Source organism: Rhinopithecus bieti, unplaced genomic scaffold (assembly GCF_001698545.2).
Source record: "Rhinopithecus bieti isolate Rb0 unplaced genomic scaffold, ASM169854v2 scaffold_25755, whole genome shotgun sequence".
Taxonomy (NCBI): domain Eukaryota; kingdom Metazoa; phylum Chordata; class Mammalia; order Primates; family Cercopithecidae; genus Rhinopithecus; species Rhinopithecus bieti.
Window position 1 is genome coordinate 164,943 of NW_016811498.1, and position 19,988 is coordinate 184,930.

General features: G+C 43.4%; 1 protein-coding gene and 1 pseudogene across 2 annotated transcripts; both read left to right on the top strand.

The window, feature by feature from the left end:
• Nucleotides 1-6,071: 6,071 nt before the first annotated feature.
• MAGEC2 (MAGE family member C2) lies at nt 6,072-9,067 on the top strand. Of its 2 annotated transcripts, none has more exons than XM_017893953.1 (4): nt 6,072-6,159; nt 6,932-7,025; nt 7,180-7,256; nt 7,333-9,067. In XM_017893953.1, the coding sequence occupies exon 4, from the start codon at nt 7,399-7,401 to the stop codon at nt 8,530-8,532; it is 1,134 nt and encodes a 377-aa protein (XP_017749442.1). In that variant the 5' UTR covers nt 6,072-6,159; nt 6,932-7,025; nt 7,180-7,256; nt 7,333-7,398; the 3' UTR covers nt 8,533-9,067. The 2 variants fall into 2 exon arrangements, with proteins under 2 accessions (XP_017749442.1, XP_017749441.1); XM_017893952.1 differs by having other exon boundaries at nt 6,111-6,198.
• A 692-nt stretch (nt 9,068-9,759) lies between these two features.
• The window catches only part of LOC108543457 (melanoma-associated antigen C3-like), a 19,175-nt pseudogene continuing 8,946 nt past the window's right edge, over nt 9,760-19,988 (top strand).

Sequence of the window (19,988 nt, forward strand, 5' to 3'; positions counted from 1 at the left end):
AAAAAAGAGAGAAGACCAATATAAATAAAATTATAGATTAAAAAGGATTAATTACAACTAATAATGCAGAAATTCAAAGGATCACTAGTGGCTACTACAGGCAACTATTTGCCAATGAGCTGGAAAAGTTTGAAGAGATAAAATCCTAGACACCTACAACCTGCAAACATTAATCCATGAAGAAATCTAGAATGAGAGCAGACCAATGACAAGTAACAAGATCAAAGCCATAACAAAGTGTCTGCTAGTAAAGAAAAGCCCAGGACACAAGAGCTTCACTGCTGAATTCTACCAAACGTTTAAAGAAGTAATGCCAAACCTACTGAATCTATTCTGAAAAATAGAAGACAGAATACTTTCAAACTCGTTATATGTGAGGTCAGTATGAGCCTGATAGCAAAACAAGACAGAGACATCAAAAAAAGAAAACTGTAGGCCAATGTCACTGATAAATATTGATGCAAATATCCTCAACAAAACAGTATTAAACTAATTCAATAACACAGTAAAAAGATAATTCATCACGATGAAGTGGAATTTATTGCATGGATGCAAGCATGGGTCAACATATGCAAGTCAATCAGTAGGGTATGTCATATCAACAAAATGAATGACAAAAATAATATAATCATTTTAATTGATGCTGTAAAAGCATTTAATAAAATTAAGCATCCCTTCATGATAAAAATGCTCAAAAAACTGTGTATGGAAGGAATGTACCTGAACATTTAAAAAGCTCTATATGACAGATCCATAGCTAGTATCATACTGAATGGGTAAAAACTGAATGCCTTTCCTGTAAGATCTAGAATACAACAAGGATGCCCACTTTCATCACTGTTATTCAACATAGTACTGGAAGATCTAGCTAGAGCAATCAGACAAGAGAAAGAAATAAAGGTCATCCAAATTGGAGAAGAAGAAGTCAAATTATTCTTGTTCGCAGATGACATGACCTTATATTTGAAAATCTAAAGATTCCACCAAAACTATTAGAACAGATAAACAAATTCAGTAAAGTTGCCAGATACAGCCTACAAAAATCACTAGCATTTCTATATGCCAACAGTGAACCATCTGAAAAAGAAATCAAGAGAGTAAACCCATTTATAAGAGTTACAAATAAAATAAAATACCTAGGAATTAATTTAACCAAATAATTGAAAGATCTGTATAATGAAAACTACAAAACATTGATGCAGGAAATTGAAAAGACAAGCAAGAAGTGAAAAAATATTTCATGTTCATGGATTTCAAGAATCAATATTGTTAAAATGTTCATACTACCCAAATCAATCTACATATTTAATGCAATTCCTATAAAATACCTAGGACATTCTTCACAAAATAGTAAAACAACCCTAAAATGTATATGGAGCCCACAAAAGACACAGAATAGCCAAAGCCATCCTAAGCAAAAAGAACAAAACGAGAGGAATCACATTACCTGACTTTAAGTTATACTACAGAGTTATAGCAACCAAAATAGCATGGTACAGACATAAAATCAGACAAAAATAGATGAGTAGAACAGAATGGAAAACCCAGATATAAATCCATGCAGCTATAGTGAATCCATTTTTGACACAGGTGTCAAGAGTATACATTAGGAAAAGGAGTCTCTTCAATAAATGGTGCTGAGAAAACTGCATATTTGTAAACAGAAGAATGAAACCAGGTACTACTATCTCTTGTTATATACAGAAATCAAATCAAAATGAAGTAACCACTTAAATATAAGACCTCAAACTATGAAACTACTAAAAGAAAACTTTGGGGAAACTCTCCAGAACATGTGACTGGACAAAGATTGTTTCAGTAATACCCCACAAGCACAGGCAAGCAAAGCAAAATGGACAAAAGGATCACAACAAGTTAGAAATATTCTCCACAGCAAACAGTAAACAAAGTGAAGATGCATCCCACAGAATTGGAGAATATGTTTGCTAATTACCTATCTGACAAGGGATTTTATACAATTTTATTCTAATATTATAAAATTAGAATATACAAGGATATATAACAATATAATAACGGCATAGGAAAAATCTAATAATCTGATTAAAAATGGGCAAAAGATCTGAATAGACATTTTTCAAAAGAAGGCATACAATTGGCCAACAGGTATATCAGAAGGTGCTCAACATCACTGATTAGAGAATTGCAAGTAAAGACTACAATGAGACTTCTCATCCCAGTTATCATGGTTTTTATCCAAAAGTCCAGCAATAATGAAACTGGAAAAGTTTCCTTACCCCCATTGCAGGTCATGCGATGAGGGCGTCGCTCACTTCTTAAGTGCCCCGATGCTCAGACGTCTAGGGGAGCATACAGACTGTCAGTCTGTGGGTCTTTAAGCCCACAGCAGTGTCTAGGGGTGAATGTTTATAGCTGAAGTCCCAGTGGACGTGTGTTACAGGGTTCTCTTTCAGTTTAGCTATCCATAGGCGACTTGTGATAGTCGGCTCGATTAGACCCCTGCCTCATAGCAACGATGGGGGCTTATCTGTATCTCAGGGTTCTTGCCTTGGTGTACTGGAAGAATCAGATGACACGAGGGCTTGGAGAATGAGTGCAAGGTTTCACTGAGTGGAAGCAGCTCTCACTAGATGGGAGAGCCAGAAGAGAGATGGTTTTCCCCTGGAGTCAGCCCACTCCACGGCCTGGGCTCTCCTCCGACTGCCCCAACCAAACTCCACCTCATTCTCCTGGTCAATAGCTTGCTGGCGTGCCCGTGTGTGTCATGTGCTCTTCCACTGGAATGCTCCCCTCGATGTCCTCTCAATGTCCAGCCACTTGTGTCTTCTTCTGCAGATGCGTTTCTCTCCATATCCAGCCGCTTGTGTGTCTACCTGCTAGGGTCTTGGGGTTTTTATAGGCACAGGATGGGGGCATGGCAGGCCAGGGTGGTCTTGGGAAATGCAACATTTGGGCATGAAAACAGAAATGACTGTCCTCACCTAGGTCCGTGGACACAGGCCCAGGAGTGGAGCCCTAGCCAGGGACCACGCCCTCCTCTACCCAGCACTTCCCTGCCCCGCTTCAGTAGCAGTAACAAATGCAAGTGAGGATGTGGACAAAAGGGAACACTTGCATATTGTTGGTGGCAATGTAAATCAGTACAGCTGCTATGGAGAACAGTTTGGAGGTTCCTCCAAAAACTAAAAATAGAGCTATCGTATGATCCAGCAATCCCATTGCTTGCTATATTCAGAAAAGAAAGGAAATCAGTATATCAAAGAGATAGCTGCACTCCCATGTTTGTGGCAGCACTGTTCACTATAGTACATATACACAATGGAGTACTGTTTGGCCATAAAAGAAAATGAGTTACAGTCATTTGCAGTACATGAACAAAAGTATAGGTCATTATGTTCAATGAAATAAGCCAGGCACAAAAGACAAACTGTATATTCTCATTATTTGTGGGGAAAATCAATACGATTGAATTCAGGGAGACAGAGCATAGAGGGATGGTTTCCAGAGGATGGGAAGGGTAGTGAGAGGGTGGGGAGAAAGTCGGGAGGGCTAATGGGTAGAAAAAAATAGAAACAATGAGCAAGACCTAGTATTTGCCAGGGCAATGGGATGATAATAGTGAACAAATAATTTAATTGAACATTTAAAGTAAAGAGTATAATTGGATTGTTTGTAACACATCAGATACATAATTGATGTAACAGATACCCCATTTACCCTGTGGTAATTATTACCTATTTCATGCCTCTATCAAAATATCTCATGTAAGCCACAAAATATACACCTATAATGTACCCCCCAAATTAAAATTAAATTTTAAAAACCCTAAATTTATGTAGGGGCTCATCAATTAATCTAAATGTTACATTTATTATTTTCTGTGAAGTTGTTAAATTTTGTTGGTAAATTTATTTTAATTGACATTTTGGTATGATATGTTACAAGTTATATTTTGTTTACCATTTTTTTCATACTCTTTGCTCCTGCAAAAAAAGCAAGGTTCATTTTTGTATACTGATCTTTTATCTGACAAGCACATGTACTGATTTATAGATCAGGGTGATTATTTTTAATTCTGATTTTTTTCATAAAGAGTCTAATAATCTGTTACTCATGGAAACACTATTTTCTACATTAACATCCTAACTGCTTTTATATCTGCTATATATTACATCACTGGCTACTACCTTTATTAGACAATTGAATAGAAATTTGTGATAGCAGGATTCTAGCTTGTTTACTAATCTCAAAGTAGAAGTTTCAAATTTTCCCAGGTAAGTATAATATTTACCATCAAGAGTTAAATAAAATTTTACCTAGTTTTCTAACATTATCACATTTAAAGAAAACTTTTATTTTAGGTTAATTTTAGATGTATGGAAAAATTATTAAGATAGTGCAAAGAGTTCCCAAATATTCCATATCATACCCACCATACATAGGACAAACTTAGTCACTGACGATGCTAATTTGATCACCATGGCAATGTAGATTTTTTTTAGCTTTCTTCAGGGTACAGTCACATTATTTTTCCCCTGTGTCATACTGCCATCCTGGGAAGGATAGGGCGACCCAGGACCAACCAGTAGTCAAATGAGGCTTCTGAGGGAAAACTGCAGAGACACTCTGCCCACAAAGTGGAGGATCCACAGAATCCAGCTTCCCCACTGTTGTCAGCCATGGGAGGCCCTGGGGCATGGTGGCCCACTGTGGTGTCCCCTGACTTCTTACACGGTAGAAAGAGGAGAGGGCTGTGCTCAAGTAAGTCTCACTTCGGATCATGAGAGGGGAAGGGACTCAGGCCCTTCCAGGCATCCCCAGGATGACATAGAGGAAGGACTGGTGAGACATCCCTCCCAAGAAACAGAAGGACACACAAAATCAGCCCTTGTTTTCACCCCTGAGAGGCCTTGGGCAGGGCCCTCAGGCAGAGATGCTAGGGCTCTTCACTTCCTCTTGGTTTGGGGTCTCATGGAAATGGGAACCTTGATCTGAAGACCATAGTCTCTGGACAGCAGGGGAAGGGACTCTGAGGCCCTGTCAGGGATAATAATCGCAGGAAGACAGAGTCTTGTCTATGCCATTTCAGACACAGGGCACCGGAGCCCTACCATGGGCTTTGCAGGCCCTATGCCACTGTGGGTGGATGGGATTCTCCCTCTCTTCTACCTTGCTGGTCTCAGGGATGGGAGGGGCTTATTCAGAGGTGAAAGACTCAGATGCACAGAGGCAGGGAGCCCAGGCAGTTTCAGGCTGTGCCTCCCAGGAGGGCAGGAAGGGAACACCCATGACTAGTAGTGCCACCAACCTGTCCCTGTGCCTGCTGCCAGCTCTGGAGGAGCCCATCAGGGTCCCCAGATTTACAACTTTCTGACTTCCGTTTTGGGAGTCAGCCAGATGGGGAGATTTTCTCTGAGGAGGGCAGCTTCAGTTAAACAGAGAGAGTAGCCCCTGGGAGGCCATACCCCACTGTGGATGGATGTGAGTCCACCTCTCTTGCACCTTGCAGGTCTCAGGGATGGGAGGGGCTTATTCGCAGGTGAAAGACTCAGATGCACAGAGACAGGGAGTCCAGGCCGTTTCAGGAGTCCAGGCACAGCCTCTCAGGAAGGTTGGAAGGGAACATCCACGACTGGTAGTGCCCCCTGTCCTGTCCCTGTGCCTGCTGCCAACTCTGAAGGACCCCATCAGGGTCCCCAGATGTACAATTTTCTTACTTCCATTTTGGGAGTCAGCAGAAGGGGAGGCTGTCTCTGAGGAGGGCAGATTCAGTTAAGCAGAGAGAGAAGTCCCAGAACTGGCCAGAAAACAAGAAGAGATGTGGAAGGACGGTGACCTCCCAACACGGAGGGGAGGTGCAGGCTGCACCAAGCCGCTCCTGCTGACACCCCTGGAAAAAGGAGGGTGGGATGTCAAGGACTGGGGAGGTGGGAGTGAAAAGGTCCACAAGGTTTAGGGAGCGAGCAGGAAGGGTTGGAGGGCAGCTGGGATGTGGCAAGGATGGGATGGAAAAGAAGTGGAGAGGTGGGGAGTGGTTCCTCCTCAGAGAGGAGGCCCCGCCCCACGTTGACGCTGCCGTCAGCCGTGGACCACCACGGCCGGGTTCCCGGATGTGCTTTCCTGGCGGCCATCTTGGGAATCTGAGGGATCGGAGGCATTTTGCGAGGAGATGCGAATCAGGTCAGCGGTAGGGAGTCTTAGACCTGGCCAGTCCGCAAGGTGAGGGCCCTGAGGAAGAACTGAGGGACCTCCCACAATAGAGAGATGAAATCCCGGCCAGCACTGCCGCTGCCCTGGGTCTGGTTGGTCCCAAACAGGAAAATGGCCGCAGAAGAAGGGAGGAGGTGCCGGCCCTCTAGGGAATAAATAGAAAGACATTGAGGAGGACTGGGGGAACCCCCACCTCAGAGGACAGATTCCCACAGATTCCCACCCTGCTCCTCAAATCAGCCCTTGTAGAGCGCCCCAGTCGGCTCGGGCTGAGCGGCTGCCCTCTCATTTCTGGGTGAGGGGTGGAGGGGCGGCGGAGGCCTTTTTCTGGGGGTCCCGTGGCAAGTCAGCACGGGGAGCTGCCTCTGGTTGGCAGAGGGAAGATTCCCAGGCCCTGCTGGCGATAAGACAGAAGACAGGAGTCACATGTGCATCAGAACGGACGTGAGGCCACCCACACCACCTCCATGGTAGAGTGCTGGGAGGTGGCTGCCATTGCGCTACCTCCCACTGCTCTCAGGGATGTGGAGGTTGCTAGGAGGTTTTGCCTTAGGCCAGCAGAGTGGTGGGGGCTTGGCTGTCTCTGAGAAGCCGTGAGGTTTCCAATTAAATTCTGATGGGACCATGCAGTCCAGAACTATGGAGCTCTGGGATTCTGGCCAGCCCCAGCTGTCAGCCCTGGGAGGCCCAAGACTCTACTTGCAGTCTTTAACCTGAGGGGCTCCCTCACTTCCTCTTGCAGGTGCTCCAGGAACCAGGTGGTGACAAACTGGGTGTGAGGCACACATCCTAAAGTCAGCACAGCAGAGGAGGCCCAGGCAGTGCCAGGAGTCAAGGTGAGTGCACACCCTGACTGTGTACCAAGGGCCCTACCCCTACAAACAGAGGAGACCCCACAGCACCCGGCCCTACCCACCTACTGTTATTCCTGGGGTCTCGGGCTCTGCCTGCCAGCTGTGCCCTGAAGTGTGTTCCCACATCCTCCTACAGGTTGCCAGCAGACAAACTCCCCAGGAAGACAGGAGACCTGTGAGGCCCTAGAGCACCACCTTAAGAGAAGAAGAGCTGTAAGTTGGCCTTTTGTCAGAGCCATCATGGGTGAGTCTCAGCTGAGGCCATTCACACTGTCATTCTCTTCCACAGGCCTGTTACATCTCATCATCCATATCCCTGTTGATACCTTTACCTGCTGCTCCTGAAGAAGTCGTTATGCCTCCCGTTCCGGGCGTTCCATTCCACAACGTTGACAACGACTCTCCTCCGGCCTCAGTTGAGTCAGAGGACTGGGTAGATGCACAGGATCCCACAGATGAGGAAGAGGGGGAAGCCTCCTCCATTTCCTCTTCCACTTTCTACTTAGTATTTTCCCCCTCTTCCTTCTCCTCATCCTCTTCTCTGATTCTTGGTGGTCCTGAGGAGGTGCCATCTGATGTGATACCAAGTCTTCCTGAGAGCACTCTCAGTAGTCCTTCACAGAGTCCTCCACAGAGTCCTCCACAGGGTCCTTCCCAGAGTCCTCTGAGCTCCTGTTGCTCCTCTTTTTCATGGAGCTCATTCAGTGAAGAGTCCAACAGCTCAAAAGAGGAGGATACAAGTACCTGTCAGGGCCTGCCAGACAGTGAGTCCTCTTTCACACATACACTAGATGAAAAGGTGGCCGAGTTAGTGGCGTTCCTGCTCCTCAGATACGAAGCAGAGGAGCCTGTAACAGAGGCAGAGATGCTGATGATTGTCATCAAGTACAAAGACTACTTTCCTGTGATACTCAAGAGAGCCCGTGAGTTCATGGAGCTGCTTTTTGGCCTTGCCCTGATAGAAGTGGGCCCTGACCACTTATATGTGTTTGCAAACACAGTAGACCCCACTGATGAGGGTAGTGATGATGAGGGCATGCTGGAGAACAGCCTCCTGATTATTATTCTGAGTGTGATCTTCATAAAGGGCAGCTTTGCCTCTGAGGAGGTCATCTGGGAAGTGCTGAATGCAATAGGGGTGTATGCTGGGAGGGAGCACTTCGTCTATGGGGAGCCCAGGGAGCTCCTCACTAAAGTTTGGGTGCAGGAGCGTTACCTGGAGTATCGGGAGGTGCCCAACAGTTCTCCTCCATATTATGAATTTCTGTGGGGTCCGAGAGCCCATTCAGAAAACATCAAGAGGAAAGTACTAGAGTTTTTAGCTGAGCTGAACAACACTGTCCCTAGTTCCTTTCCATCCTGGTACAAGGATGCTTTGAAAGATGTGGAAGAGAGAGCCCAGGCCATAACTGATACCACAGATGATGACACTGTCATGGCCACTGAAAGCCTCAGTGTCATGTCCAGCAATCTCCCCTTTTCTGAGTGAAGTCTAGGACAGTTTCTTCGCTCTGTGTTTGAAGAAGGCAGTTTAGGTTCTAGGTAGTGGAGGGCCAGGTGGGGCTCGAGGAACATAATGTTCTTTGCGTTTCTGTCCCATGTGGGCGATGTGGAGATTTACCTGTTTTTCAGTACTTTTTGAATGCTTTTCCTTTAAATAGCAGGTAGTTAGCTTCAGAGCATTAATTTATGAATATTGGTCACACATGTATTGCTGTTTATCTGGTTTAAGAGTAACAGTTTGATATTTTGTTTACAATAAATGGAAATACCTTCTCCCTTATTTTGTGATCAGTAACAGGGTAATGTGGTATTGTAATAGGCTTTTTTTTTTTTTTTTTTTATAACAATGCGTAATAACTCAACAGTTAAATAGTGGGACAACATGAAGGATGGTCAATATTTTCATTTCCTTGTCCTGCTTATTCTTTTGTTCTTGAAAATTAAAGATATATACCTGGCTTTGCTTAGCTTGTTGAAGAAAGCAGCAGAAATTAAATCTTAATAAAAGAAAGCCCCACTGACTCCTTTATTTGCTGAACATTCTTTTAGTATTTGCTTGTGGAAGTCACTGTTAGTAGTGGGGATACTAATGAAAGCATGACTTATCTCTATCCATAAAACAGTAGAGTCTAGGAGCAGAAGCCATATCAAGAAGGTGGTAAGATGTTCTCTACAATCTAAAGAACAAGTTAAAAAGGGGCTGGGGAGGTGAGACTCCACATGCAAGCCTTCAAGTGTAAAGGTCTTGAGCTAAGGCAGCTTGGGGCTTTGGAAAACTGCAGTTGCTTTTCTGAGGGCTTGTAGTTACAAAGCTGGGTGGTGGCAGGGACCAGACTCTCGGAGGGTGAGGGAAGAGCCTGGAATGGGAAATTGCTCTGAGGAGTTGCTTCTGGGTGGAGGATGAAGCAGAGAGGGAGTCTCCACATGGGGAAGTAATGGAAGGTGTCCTGTGGCTCTGTAACTGGTGAGTTTGAACACAGTGCAAGAACCAGGTGATTGATATCCATCATCTGCAAGGGTTTCCTGAGAAATGTGGTGAGAATCCCTTGAAGCGGTGACCAGAAGCCTCTAGGCTGACTCACCTGGCGTGGGAGAGCCAGAGCCTACTCCATGGAAAGGCCATTTAATTAGGTTATTTTGAATCTAATGTGGGCAACTCCAAGCAAGGGCTGGATTTTTAGTGGAGGATACATAAAACTAGTGCTTTGGATCGATGAGCCTTGGGGAAGGCGAAAAGGAGTTGGTCCTTGACTCAAATTCCAGGATCACTGAGTCGCATTCCACTTGGGGAATTCTCTACTTACCCAAATTATACAACATATCATTTTGGAAAGAAAATGGACTGAGTTTTATTTATGAAGCCGGATTTCTGGTTGAGTTGGTACTTCATGACGTATTCAGCTACATATGCTCTGAGATGTTTTAGATCATAAAACGAGTGAAATTTTTCATAAAAGACAGTGGTAGCCTTGGGGTTATAATTACATTGATAACTGCCATTTGTTAAAATTCCAGTATATGCTTGGCACTGTGCCAGGTGTTTTACTCACATTATAAACATCCAGCAATTCTACAAGACAGGGCTTCTGAAACCCCTTTTACAGATGAAGAACCTGAGGTGCATAGTCCTTGATAAATTCAGTAAGATCACATGGCTAGAAAGTGACAGTGCTGGGACTTGAGCCTTGCTCTGAATTCATCTTGACTCATGCTGTCCCTCTCTTCCCAGCCTGAGGAAGGCCTTTGCCTTTTAAGCTACTTCTCTGCACACTTGCTATAATCTCTCAGATGACATAAAGATGAACCCTGTGTCCAAGGTATTCAGGTAGACTGGGAGAAGAATGGTGATAATGAGAATAAATACAATTTGGGGATCATTGTGGGCTTAGTTTACCTGCTCCTATTCTGAGCCCTAAGTTTCTTGAGAGCTGACCCTGTCCAGGTGCCAGCAGTTCTGTCCAGCCTCAGCACTTTCCCACTTTACAGCACCCTCCTTCTGGTCTCTCCTGTGTGCTCTCCTGAGCAACTCTGGAACCTGTCCTGCTGACCAGCTCATCCCTACAGTCTCTCTGTGAAGGCTGTGCCCTGCTTCCAGTGTAACAGCCCAGAATCAGCAGTCCTTCCTCTGACATAGACGCCTCCTCATCCCCACAGAAGTTCCCTGACTGATCCATCCATATCCCCCGGCTCCTGTGCGATAACAGCACTTTGATGTAAATTTTCAGTTTGGATAGTGACAATTCCATATCTATCCTGGGCATCTTCAACACACTCTCAAAATACTCCCACATAGGGTGCTGAGTAGAATCTGAGTTGCCACATAATATACTGATTCTAGGCATGTAATCCCAGGGTAAGAGAGTTTTTGATATCCTAATATTTGATATTTATATTAATATTTTAATATATGATATTTGTAGTAACATTGTTTAAAGCAGGCCACTGAAGAGATACACAGATTAATGAGCTATACTAGGTGGTCAAAAAGCAAAGCTTCCTTCATAAACTTGGTATATGAGATAAGACTATGGGAATCACTTTGTAAATAAATGACAAGGAGTTGAATTTCTGAAAAACAGAAAAATAAAAAAAAATCCTGAATACTGCCTAGGAGGTGACAAAGGTTCCTTGGACAGCTCTGATGAGCAGAGAAAACAATGGCTGATCATCTTTCCATTGTCCTTTGTTACCTGCCGCACAGGAAAATCCTGGTTTGCAGTCCGCCACAGGCACATGTGCAGTTGTTCAAGAGTGTTCAGTTATGTGAAGGGTAGCAGAGGCTCTCAGGGTAGGATATACACCAAAAGGCATGACAGGATTCTCAGCCTAAAGAAATGATGTTTATCATCAAAAGGACGGTGCAGCAAAGTGCTGAGGGAATAAGGTTGACCCTCCCTGCCAAGACTTACAGAATTGTTTTAAAACCTATTGTAATTCTTTCTTTGAAACCGCCAATCGCCTAGTAGGTACAATAAAAAACTATAAGATTTCAAGGCAATGCTGGCTTTCTCATAAACAATTCCAAGAAATTAAAAGACTTACCTTCATAAATTATAATAGTTGCTTTTAATTGCGCACCGTGGTGGCTTATGTGAGACATCACAATTGCCAATCTCCTTCTTGTCTAACTTGTCATCCTGGTTGGTTCCTTTGCAGTTAGACAGAAGCCAGTGCATCATTCCAATGCTTTCATTTCTTTTCAGCAGTTAACATCTGTTATGATATAAAGCTACAAGTTGAAAGCACCTTGGATACCTGGGTAACATGAGAGCCAAGACTCACTATGTATTAGTTTATTAAGCCGTAACAACATACCACAGACTGGGTGACTTAAACAATACTCATGTATTTTCTCACATTTCTGGAGGCTAAAAATCCAAGAACAAGATTTTTGCCAGTTGATTTCTTCTGTGCCCTGTCCTTGACTTGCACATGGCCACTTTCTCACTGAATTTCTACATGGTTGTCCCTTGTTCTGTGTGTCTGTATCCTAATCTCCTCTTCTTATGAGGACACCTACCGGTAATATTGAATATGACCCTAATAATAAGACCTCATTTTAACTTAATTACCTCTTCAAAGACTTTGTCTCCAAATACAGTGACATTCTGAGGTACTGGAGGTTAAGACCTGGATATATGCCTTTGGAGGGACAAGTAGAATTCAGCCCACAAAACCCTGCCAACTAAAATCGGAATTTAAACGTGTTAAACCATGTAAATTTCAGGAAATGTTTTCATTCCATCAGCTTACTGTTACTTTATCTGACTACTACACTGCTACTCTTCTTACGCTTAGTTTAATGCTTTTCTCACAAATAAATACTGCATTTATTATTGTTGAAAAAAATTCTAAAAATACACAGAAACCACATTTCTCCCCTTTGTAAAGTTTCTTCAAAATTCAGCCTCTTACTCAGAAGTTTCCACAATTAACAGTGTGGTGTGTAAATTTTAGAAGCTGATTTAAAGATTTTAAATGACAGACGTGGTAATACAGAAACACACACACACAGATATTACATATATATTTATATACATGTGTCTATAAATATAAGTATACATGGGTAATGATAGACATATAGATATGCAAGTTACCTTTGCACTATCATAGGTGAAATTCCGTTTAAATTAAAATGTGACATTATTCGGAGATAGGATTATTTCAGAGGCAATCAAGTTAAAATGAGGTTATTAATGCTGGCCCTGACTAAATATCATGGGAGTCATTATTAAGAGGAGGAATTTGGACATAGCGATATGAGTAGAGGGATGACAATGTGAGCACACATGGATTGAAGACAGCCATCTACAAGGCAAGGAGAGAGGCCCAAAAACATCCTTCCCTCACAGCCCTCAGCAGGAACCAACCTTGTGAATGCCTTGCTCTTTGACTACCAGACTGGAAAACTATGAGACAATAAATATCTGTTGTTTATGTCATCCAGGTTGAGGTACTTTGCTATGGCAGGCCTAACAAACCAATATACTCACTTATTCAAATGAATCCAAAATCTTTGCTTCACAGCACATATACATGTATCTTACTTTTGGACTACTCTCTAGAATTCCCATTTATTTATTGCATTAACACATTGAACAAATCTCCTCCTCATGAACACCCATGTGTTTCTCTTTTGTGGCTATAATAAATACAATCAGCATATTTAAGTATAAATTCTGGGATCAATGCATACAATTACTTATAAGAATGCATATTAATGTGGAAACTGAGTAAATGTGAAAAAGGTATGACTATTTTATATTTTTTATAATGCTGAGAGCTTTTTCCCAAAATGTTTCACCAGTTAATTTCCTCACACATTTGTCCATGGGGAAACGATTCATTTTTACAAGCATTTTATCACAATTTTAAATGTGGGTCAACCTTATGGGTGCAAACACTAGGTGTCCTTGGGTGTGATGAGGAATTTTTCAGATGAAACACTAAAAATATCAGCAATCTAAGATAAAGAGAAAAATTGGACTCTAATAAAATTAAATACTTCCACTGTGAAAAGATACTGCTAAGATAATGAAAAGATAAGCAAGAGAAAGGGATAAATATTCTGTGATAAACATATCTGATAAAAGATATATATTTTAATATGCACTAAACTCTAAAAATCCAAACATAAGAAAACAGAAACCTAATTTAAAGTGGGCAAAAAAGTCTGAACAGCCACCCCACCAAAGAATAACTATATAGGAATGGAAAATAAGCATGTATCAGAAAACTGTTCAGTGTCATATGGCATTAGAGAAGTGCAAATTAAAGCACCGAGGAGATAGCACTCTACCACTAGGAGAAAGACTGAATGCCCAAACACTGAAACATCAAATGTTGACATGCATGTTGAGCAACAGGAACTTTCAGTCACTGTTAGTGAGATAGACCTGGAGGAATCATGAATGCATATTGCTAAGTGAAAAAAGAATAGCTAAAAAGGTGGCGTAATGTATGATTCCAGTTATACAATATTCTCCAATGGGCAACTATGAATACACTAAAAATATCAGTAGTTTCCATGGACTGATCGGTTGGGGGTGGGACATGGGGGATTGTTAAATAGGTGGAGTGTACAGGAGATTTAGGATGGTGAAACAACTCTGTATGATACTGGAATCATGAATAATTGCCATTACACATGTATCAAAAAGTATAGCACCCCCAATGTTGAGTGAGTCCTGATGTAAACTGTGTACTTGACTTAATAACGAGGCATCAATAGAGGTGAAATCAACTGTAGCAAGCATGCCATACTAATACAAAATGTAAATAACAGGAGACGCTGTGTGTGTGTGTGTGTGTGTGTGTGTGTGTGTGTGTGTCTCCACATGGGGCAGGGCAGGAGGAAGGTGTAGATATGTGGGAATTCTCTGTACTTTTGATGAGGTTTTCTCTTTGCATTTTTGGGTTAACAATGCTCTAAAAATGAAGTCTGTTCGTTTTTTAAAAGATGCGAATGATTTGAACAGACATTTTACCAAAGAGGATACACCCACTGCAAAGAGGCATATAACGTCATTTGTCATTAGGGAGATGCAAACAGAAAACAAAAAATTGGAATGCACACTTGTTTGAATGACTAAAATCTGACAATCTAAAATGCCAAATGTAAGAGAGGATATGGAACAACGAGAATTCTCATTCCTTGCTATGTGTGATGAGAAATGATACAGCCACACTTTTAAACCTGTATTTTATGGACTTATTCATATGACAAATTGTGAAAGTTAAAACAATGTGAACTGAAAAGGGAGCATAGATGCTAGGAGCTGTGGAGAAGTGTAGTGACTGACCTCAAACCGGATGCACACGGGACATGTAGGGTGATGGAACTGGTCAGTATGATACATGGGAGGTAGATGTAGGATGCAATGCATTTGCCAAAACACATATAACTTCACATTATAGTTAAATCTGGTGTGTGTAAATTAAAAAATAATCACGAATTGGATTTTTAAAAGGATCCCGGGCTGCTGAAAAGATGATGGATTTTTCTGGGACAAGAATAGGCAAAGAAGCAACAATAAGAAAGCCTTTGACATAGGCTAGGTGAGAGCTGATATCAACTTCACACACAGCAGTAAAGGGGAAGGATTCGGAATGGATTTTAGAAGAAAGGTTGCTGTCTGGACAGAAGAGGGAGAGAGTATAGGCCCTGGGAGGCCCAATCCCACTGTGGGTGGATGCAATTCTCCCTCCCTTCCACCTTGAAGGTCTCAGGGATGGGAGGGACTTACTTGGAGATAGAAGACTCAGATGGCCAGGGGCAGGCAGCCCAGGCAGTTTCAGGAGTCCAGGAACAGCACCTAGGAAGGTTGGAATGGAACACCCATAAATAGTAGTGCCCCTCCCCTGTCCCTGTGCCTGCGGCCAGCTCTGGAGGACATCAAGCTTGCCAGATGTACAACTTTCTGACTTGCATTTTAGGAGTCAGTCAGAGAAAAAGATTTCTCTGAGGAGGGCAGCTTCAGTTAAGCAGAGGGAGGAACCCCAGGGCTGGTCATTCAACGAGAAGAGAACTGTGTGGAAAGACAGTGATCTCCCATCACGAAGCACCCGGCACTGCCCACCTACTCTCAGTTTCCCAGTCTGGGGCTCTGCCTGCCATCTGTGCCCCGAGATGCTCTCTCACATCCTCCTACAGGTTCCCAGGGAACAAACCCCTTATAAAGACAGGCGACCCGTCAGGCCCTAGAGCACCACCTTAAGAGAAGAAGAGCTGTAAGTCGGCCTTTGTCAGCCATCATGGGTGAGTTTCTCAGCTGAGGCCACTCACACTGTCCTTCCCTCCTTCAGGGCTCTGGGATCCCATCCTCCCCATCCCTGCTGTAAGGATGCTACTTCTGAAAAACAGTCATCACATCTCTCTTCCCAAGCCGTCCCCACCTCAACTTTGAGAAAGACTTCCAGAACCCAATTCTGATACAGGACTTGGTAGATGCACAGGATTCCACAGAAGAGGAGGAGGAGGAAGCCTCCTCCATTTCCTCTTCCTCTTGCCACTTTTTATTCCCCTCCTGCTCTTCTTCCTCCTCCTCCTCCTCATCCTCTATTCTGGTTCTGGATGCTCCAGAGGATGAGGACATGCCTGCTGCTGGGTTTCCAATTCTTCTCCAGAGTGCTCCCAGGATTCCTCTTCATGATGCTCCCCAGAGACCTCTGAGCTCCTGCTCTTTCTTCCCTTTGTGAGGCCCATTGGATGAGGAGTCCAGCAGGCAAAAAGTGGAGGATACACCTACATGGCATGCCTTGTCAGACAGTGAATCCTTGCTCTCATGTGCACTGGATGAAAAGGTGGCTGAGTTGGTGCAGTTGCTTCTCCTCAAATATCAACCAAAGGAGCCTATCACAAAGGCTGAGATGCTGACGACTGTCATCAAGAAGTATAAGGACTGCCTTCCCATGATCTTCGGGAAAGCTCCTGAGTTCATAGAACTAATGATTGGCATTGCCCTGACTGAGATGGACCCCAACAATGACTCCTATGTCTTTGAAAACACAGTAGAACTCAGTGACCAAGAGAATCTGAGTGATGGTCAGGAAATGTCCAAGAACCACCTCCTAATTCATATTCTGAGTGTGGTCTTCATCAAGGGCAGCTGTGCCTCTGAGGAGGTCATTTGGGAAGTGCTGAATTCGATAGGGGTGTATGCTTGGAGGGAGGCCTTCATTTATGGGAAGCCCAGTGAGCTCCTCACTATAGATTGGGTGCAGAGAAAGTACCTGGAGCACCGGGAGGTGCCCAACAACGCTCCTCCACATTATGAATTATTGTGAGGTCTAAGAGCCAATTCAAAATCAGAAAGAGGAAAGTCCTAGAGTTTTTAGGCAAGCTCGACAGTACCATTGCTAATTCCTTTCCATCCTGGTACATGGATGCTTTGAAAGATGTGGAAGGCAGAGCCCAGGCTGTAATTGACACCACAGATGATGCTACTTCCACGGCCAGTGCAAGCCCCAGTATCATGTCCACCAACTTCTGTCCTGAGTCAAGTCTGAGGCTGAGTCCTCCTCTGTGTTGGAAGAGGCCGGGGAGGGCGAGAGTGGAGCTGGAGGGACCACAGTGTTCTTTGTGTTCCTGTTTCATATGAGTGACTTAGAATTTAACGTTTTGTTGGGGAGGGGGGGGCAGTATTTTTCAAATGCTTCCCCTTTTGGTGGGCTGAATTCATTTCAGAATCTTAGTTCATGAAAATCGTCACACATGTACTGCTGTTTATCTGGTTTAAGAGTAAGGATTTGATAGTTTGTAAGGAAAAAAATGAAAACCTTCTGTCTTATGATCTGGCACAGTAGAATGTGGTGTTGGGATTGGGTTGGAATTTTCTTTGAAATGTGAAAGAACTCGGTATTTAAATCGTGGAACAAAATAAAGGATTGTTAATTTTTGACATTGCTCATTCTCCTTATTCTGTTGTTCTTGAAAATTGAAGCTATATATCTGGATTTGTTTGCCTTATTCAAGAAATACCAGAATTTAATCTTAATAAAAGCATCAACGACTCCTTTACTTGCTGAACAATATTTCAGCATTTGTTTATGGAAGGCACTGTTAGTAGCGGGGATACTATCAAAACAAGGTTTCTTCCCACCCATAACACGGTAAAGTCTAGGTTCAGAAGCCATATCAGGAAGGGGAAGATTTTCCCTATGATCTAAAGAATGAGTTTCAACAGTGCGGACGTGACACTTTAGATGGGGCCTGCAAGTGAAAAGGCCCTGAGCTCAGGCAGTTTTGGGCTTCAAGAAACTGCAGGTGCTTCTGTGGGAGCTGATTGTTATGAAGCCGGATGAAGGCAGGGCCCAGACTCTCAGAAGCTGAGAGAAAAGCCTGGAATGGAAAACTACTTGAGCAGTTGGCTCTGGGTGGAGGATGAAGCAGAGCGGAGTCTCCACATGGGGAAGTCGTGGAAGGTGTCCTGTGGCTCTGTCACTGGGGAGTGTGAACACAGTGCAAGGACTACGTGATTGATACCCCTCATCTGCAAGGGTTTCCTGAGAAATGTGGTGAGAACTCCTTGATGTGGTGCTCAGAAGCCTCCAGGCTGGCACTCGTTTGCCTGGCCAGGAAGAGCCAGAACCCAGTCCATTAACAGGACTTTTAGTTAGGCTGTTTTGAATGTAATGTGGGCAACTCTAAGCAAGCACTAGCTTTTAGTGAAGCATAAATAAAACAATTGGTTTGGATAGACGAGCAATGGGGAAGGTGAAAAGGAGTTTGTTCTTGACTCAAAATACGATCTTTCAGTTGCATTCCAGCTACAGACATCTGGCTTACCCAAATTATACGACATATCCTTTCAGAAACACAATGTGCTGAGTTGTATTTGTGAAGCTGAATTATTGGTTGAGTTCTTTTCAGTGATGTATTCAGCTACATATTTTCCCAGATTTTGCATAATAAAAGGAGAGGTGAGGTTTTCAAAAAAGGTAGTGGTAGCCTTTGGGCTTATAATCATAATTGATATCAACTGCCATTTATTAAGTTCCAGTGTATTTCGGACCCTGTGCCACATGCTTTACTCACATTCCATATATTTCTGCAACTCGACAAGACAGAACTTATCCAACCCATTTCACACATGGAGAACCTGAGGCTCATAGTGCTTGATAACTTCCCCAAGATCACTTGGCTAGAATGCGACAGGGCTGCTACTTGAACCCTGGTATGAATTCCTCTAGGCCCACACTGTTCCCACTGCCCCCAGCCTGAGGGAGGCCTTCTGCCTGTGATGTCATTTCTCTTCACACTTCTCAATATCTTTGAGGTGACCTAAAGGTGACCCTGTGGCTAAGATATTAGGTTAAGCCTAAAGAAGGAAGGTGACACTGACAATGAAATACAATTCAGGACTTCTTGTGGCCTTTCTTTACTTAAAGTCCTCCTGTTGTGAGGCCTAGGTGTCTTGAGAGCTGACTCTGTCCAGGTGTCAGCAGTTGTGTTCAGTCCCAGCTCTTTCCCACATTATAGGACCCTCGTTTTGACCTTCTCGGCGCGCTCCCTTGTCTTATTCTGGAACCTGGTCTGCTGATCAGCTTGTCACTAAGGGTTCTTGTTGTGAAGGCTGCGGCCTGCTCCCAGGGCTGTGGCCTGGAGTCAACTGCCCATCCCCTTCCATAGGCCATTCCTACTCTCTGCAGACATTCCCTGCATGCTCCATCCCTCACCCAGCATCCTCTGTGATAACAACAGCTCTTTGATATAAATGTGCGTTTTGGACAGTGATGTTTCAATACCCATAATGGGAATCTTCAACACACTCTCAAAGCATTCCCAAATAAGCTGGTGAGTAGATCTTATTTGCCACACAATATACTGGTTTTAGGGATGGAATCCTAAGGTCAGAGACAGAGATTTGATATCATCCTGAAATTTGATATTAGGAGTAGGATTTTAAAAAGATGTGCTATTTGAAAGAGGCCACTGAACACATACACAGAGGAATGAATGTTCATAGGTGATCCAAAAACAAAGCTTCCCCAGAAACTTTGTAGAAGAGACTATAGAAATCACTTTGTAAATAAACAACTGCAAGAAGCCAAATTTCTAAAAAACAAAACTACCACAACATTCTGAAGTCCACCCATGATGCGAACAAGGGTTCCTTGGCGGACATGCTAGCTCTGATGTTAAAAGAAAGCAGTAGTGCACTATCCTTCCCCTGTCTCTTGTCTGTGTAGCGGCACCACAGGGAAATTCTGGTTTGCAGTGTGTCACAGGCACCTGTGCAACTGTAGGAATGGCCAGTCACTGGAAGGTAGCAGAGGTTCACAGGGTAAGATATTTAGCATACATCAAAAGAATGAGAAAATTATCAGCCTAAAGAGATTTTATAGGTTACTAAAACGACAGTGTAGGCCGGGCATGGTGGCTCACGCCTGTAATCCCAGCAATTTGGGAGGCTGAGGCGGGTGCATCACCTGAGGTCAGGG

What these genes read in the sequence shown, in the direction of transcription:
- MAGEC2 (XM_017893953.1), top strand. Translation starts at nt 7,399, where the DNA reads ATGCCTCCCGTTCCGGGCGTTCCATTCCACAACGTTGACAACGACTCT.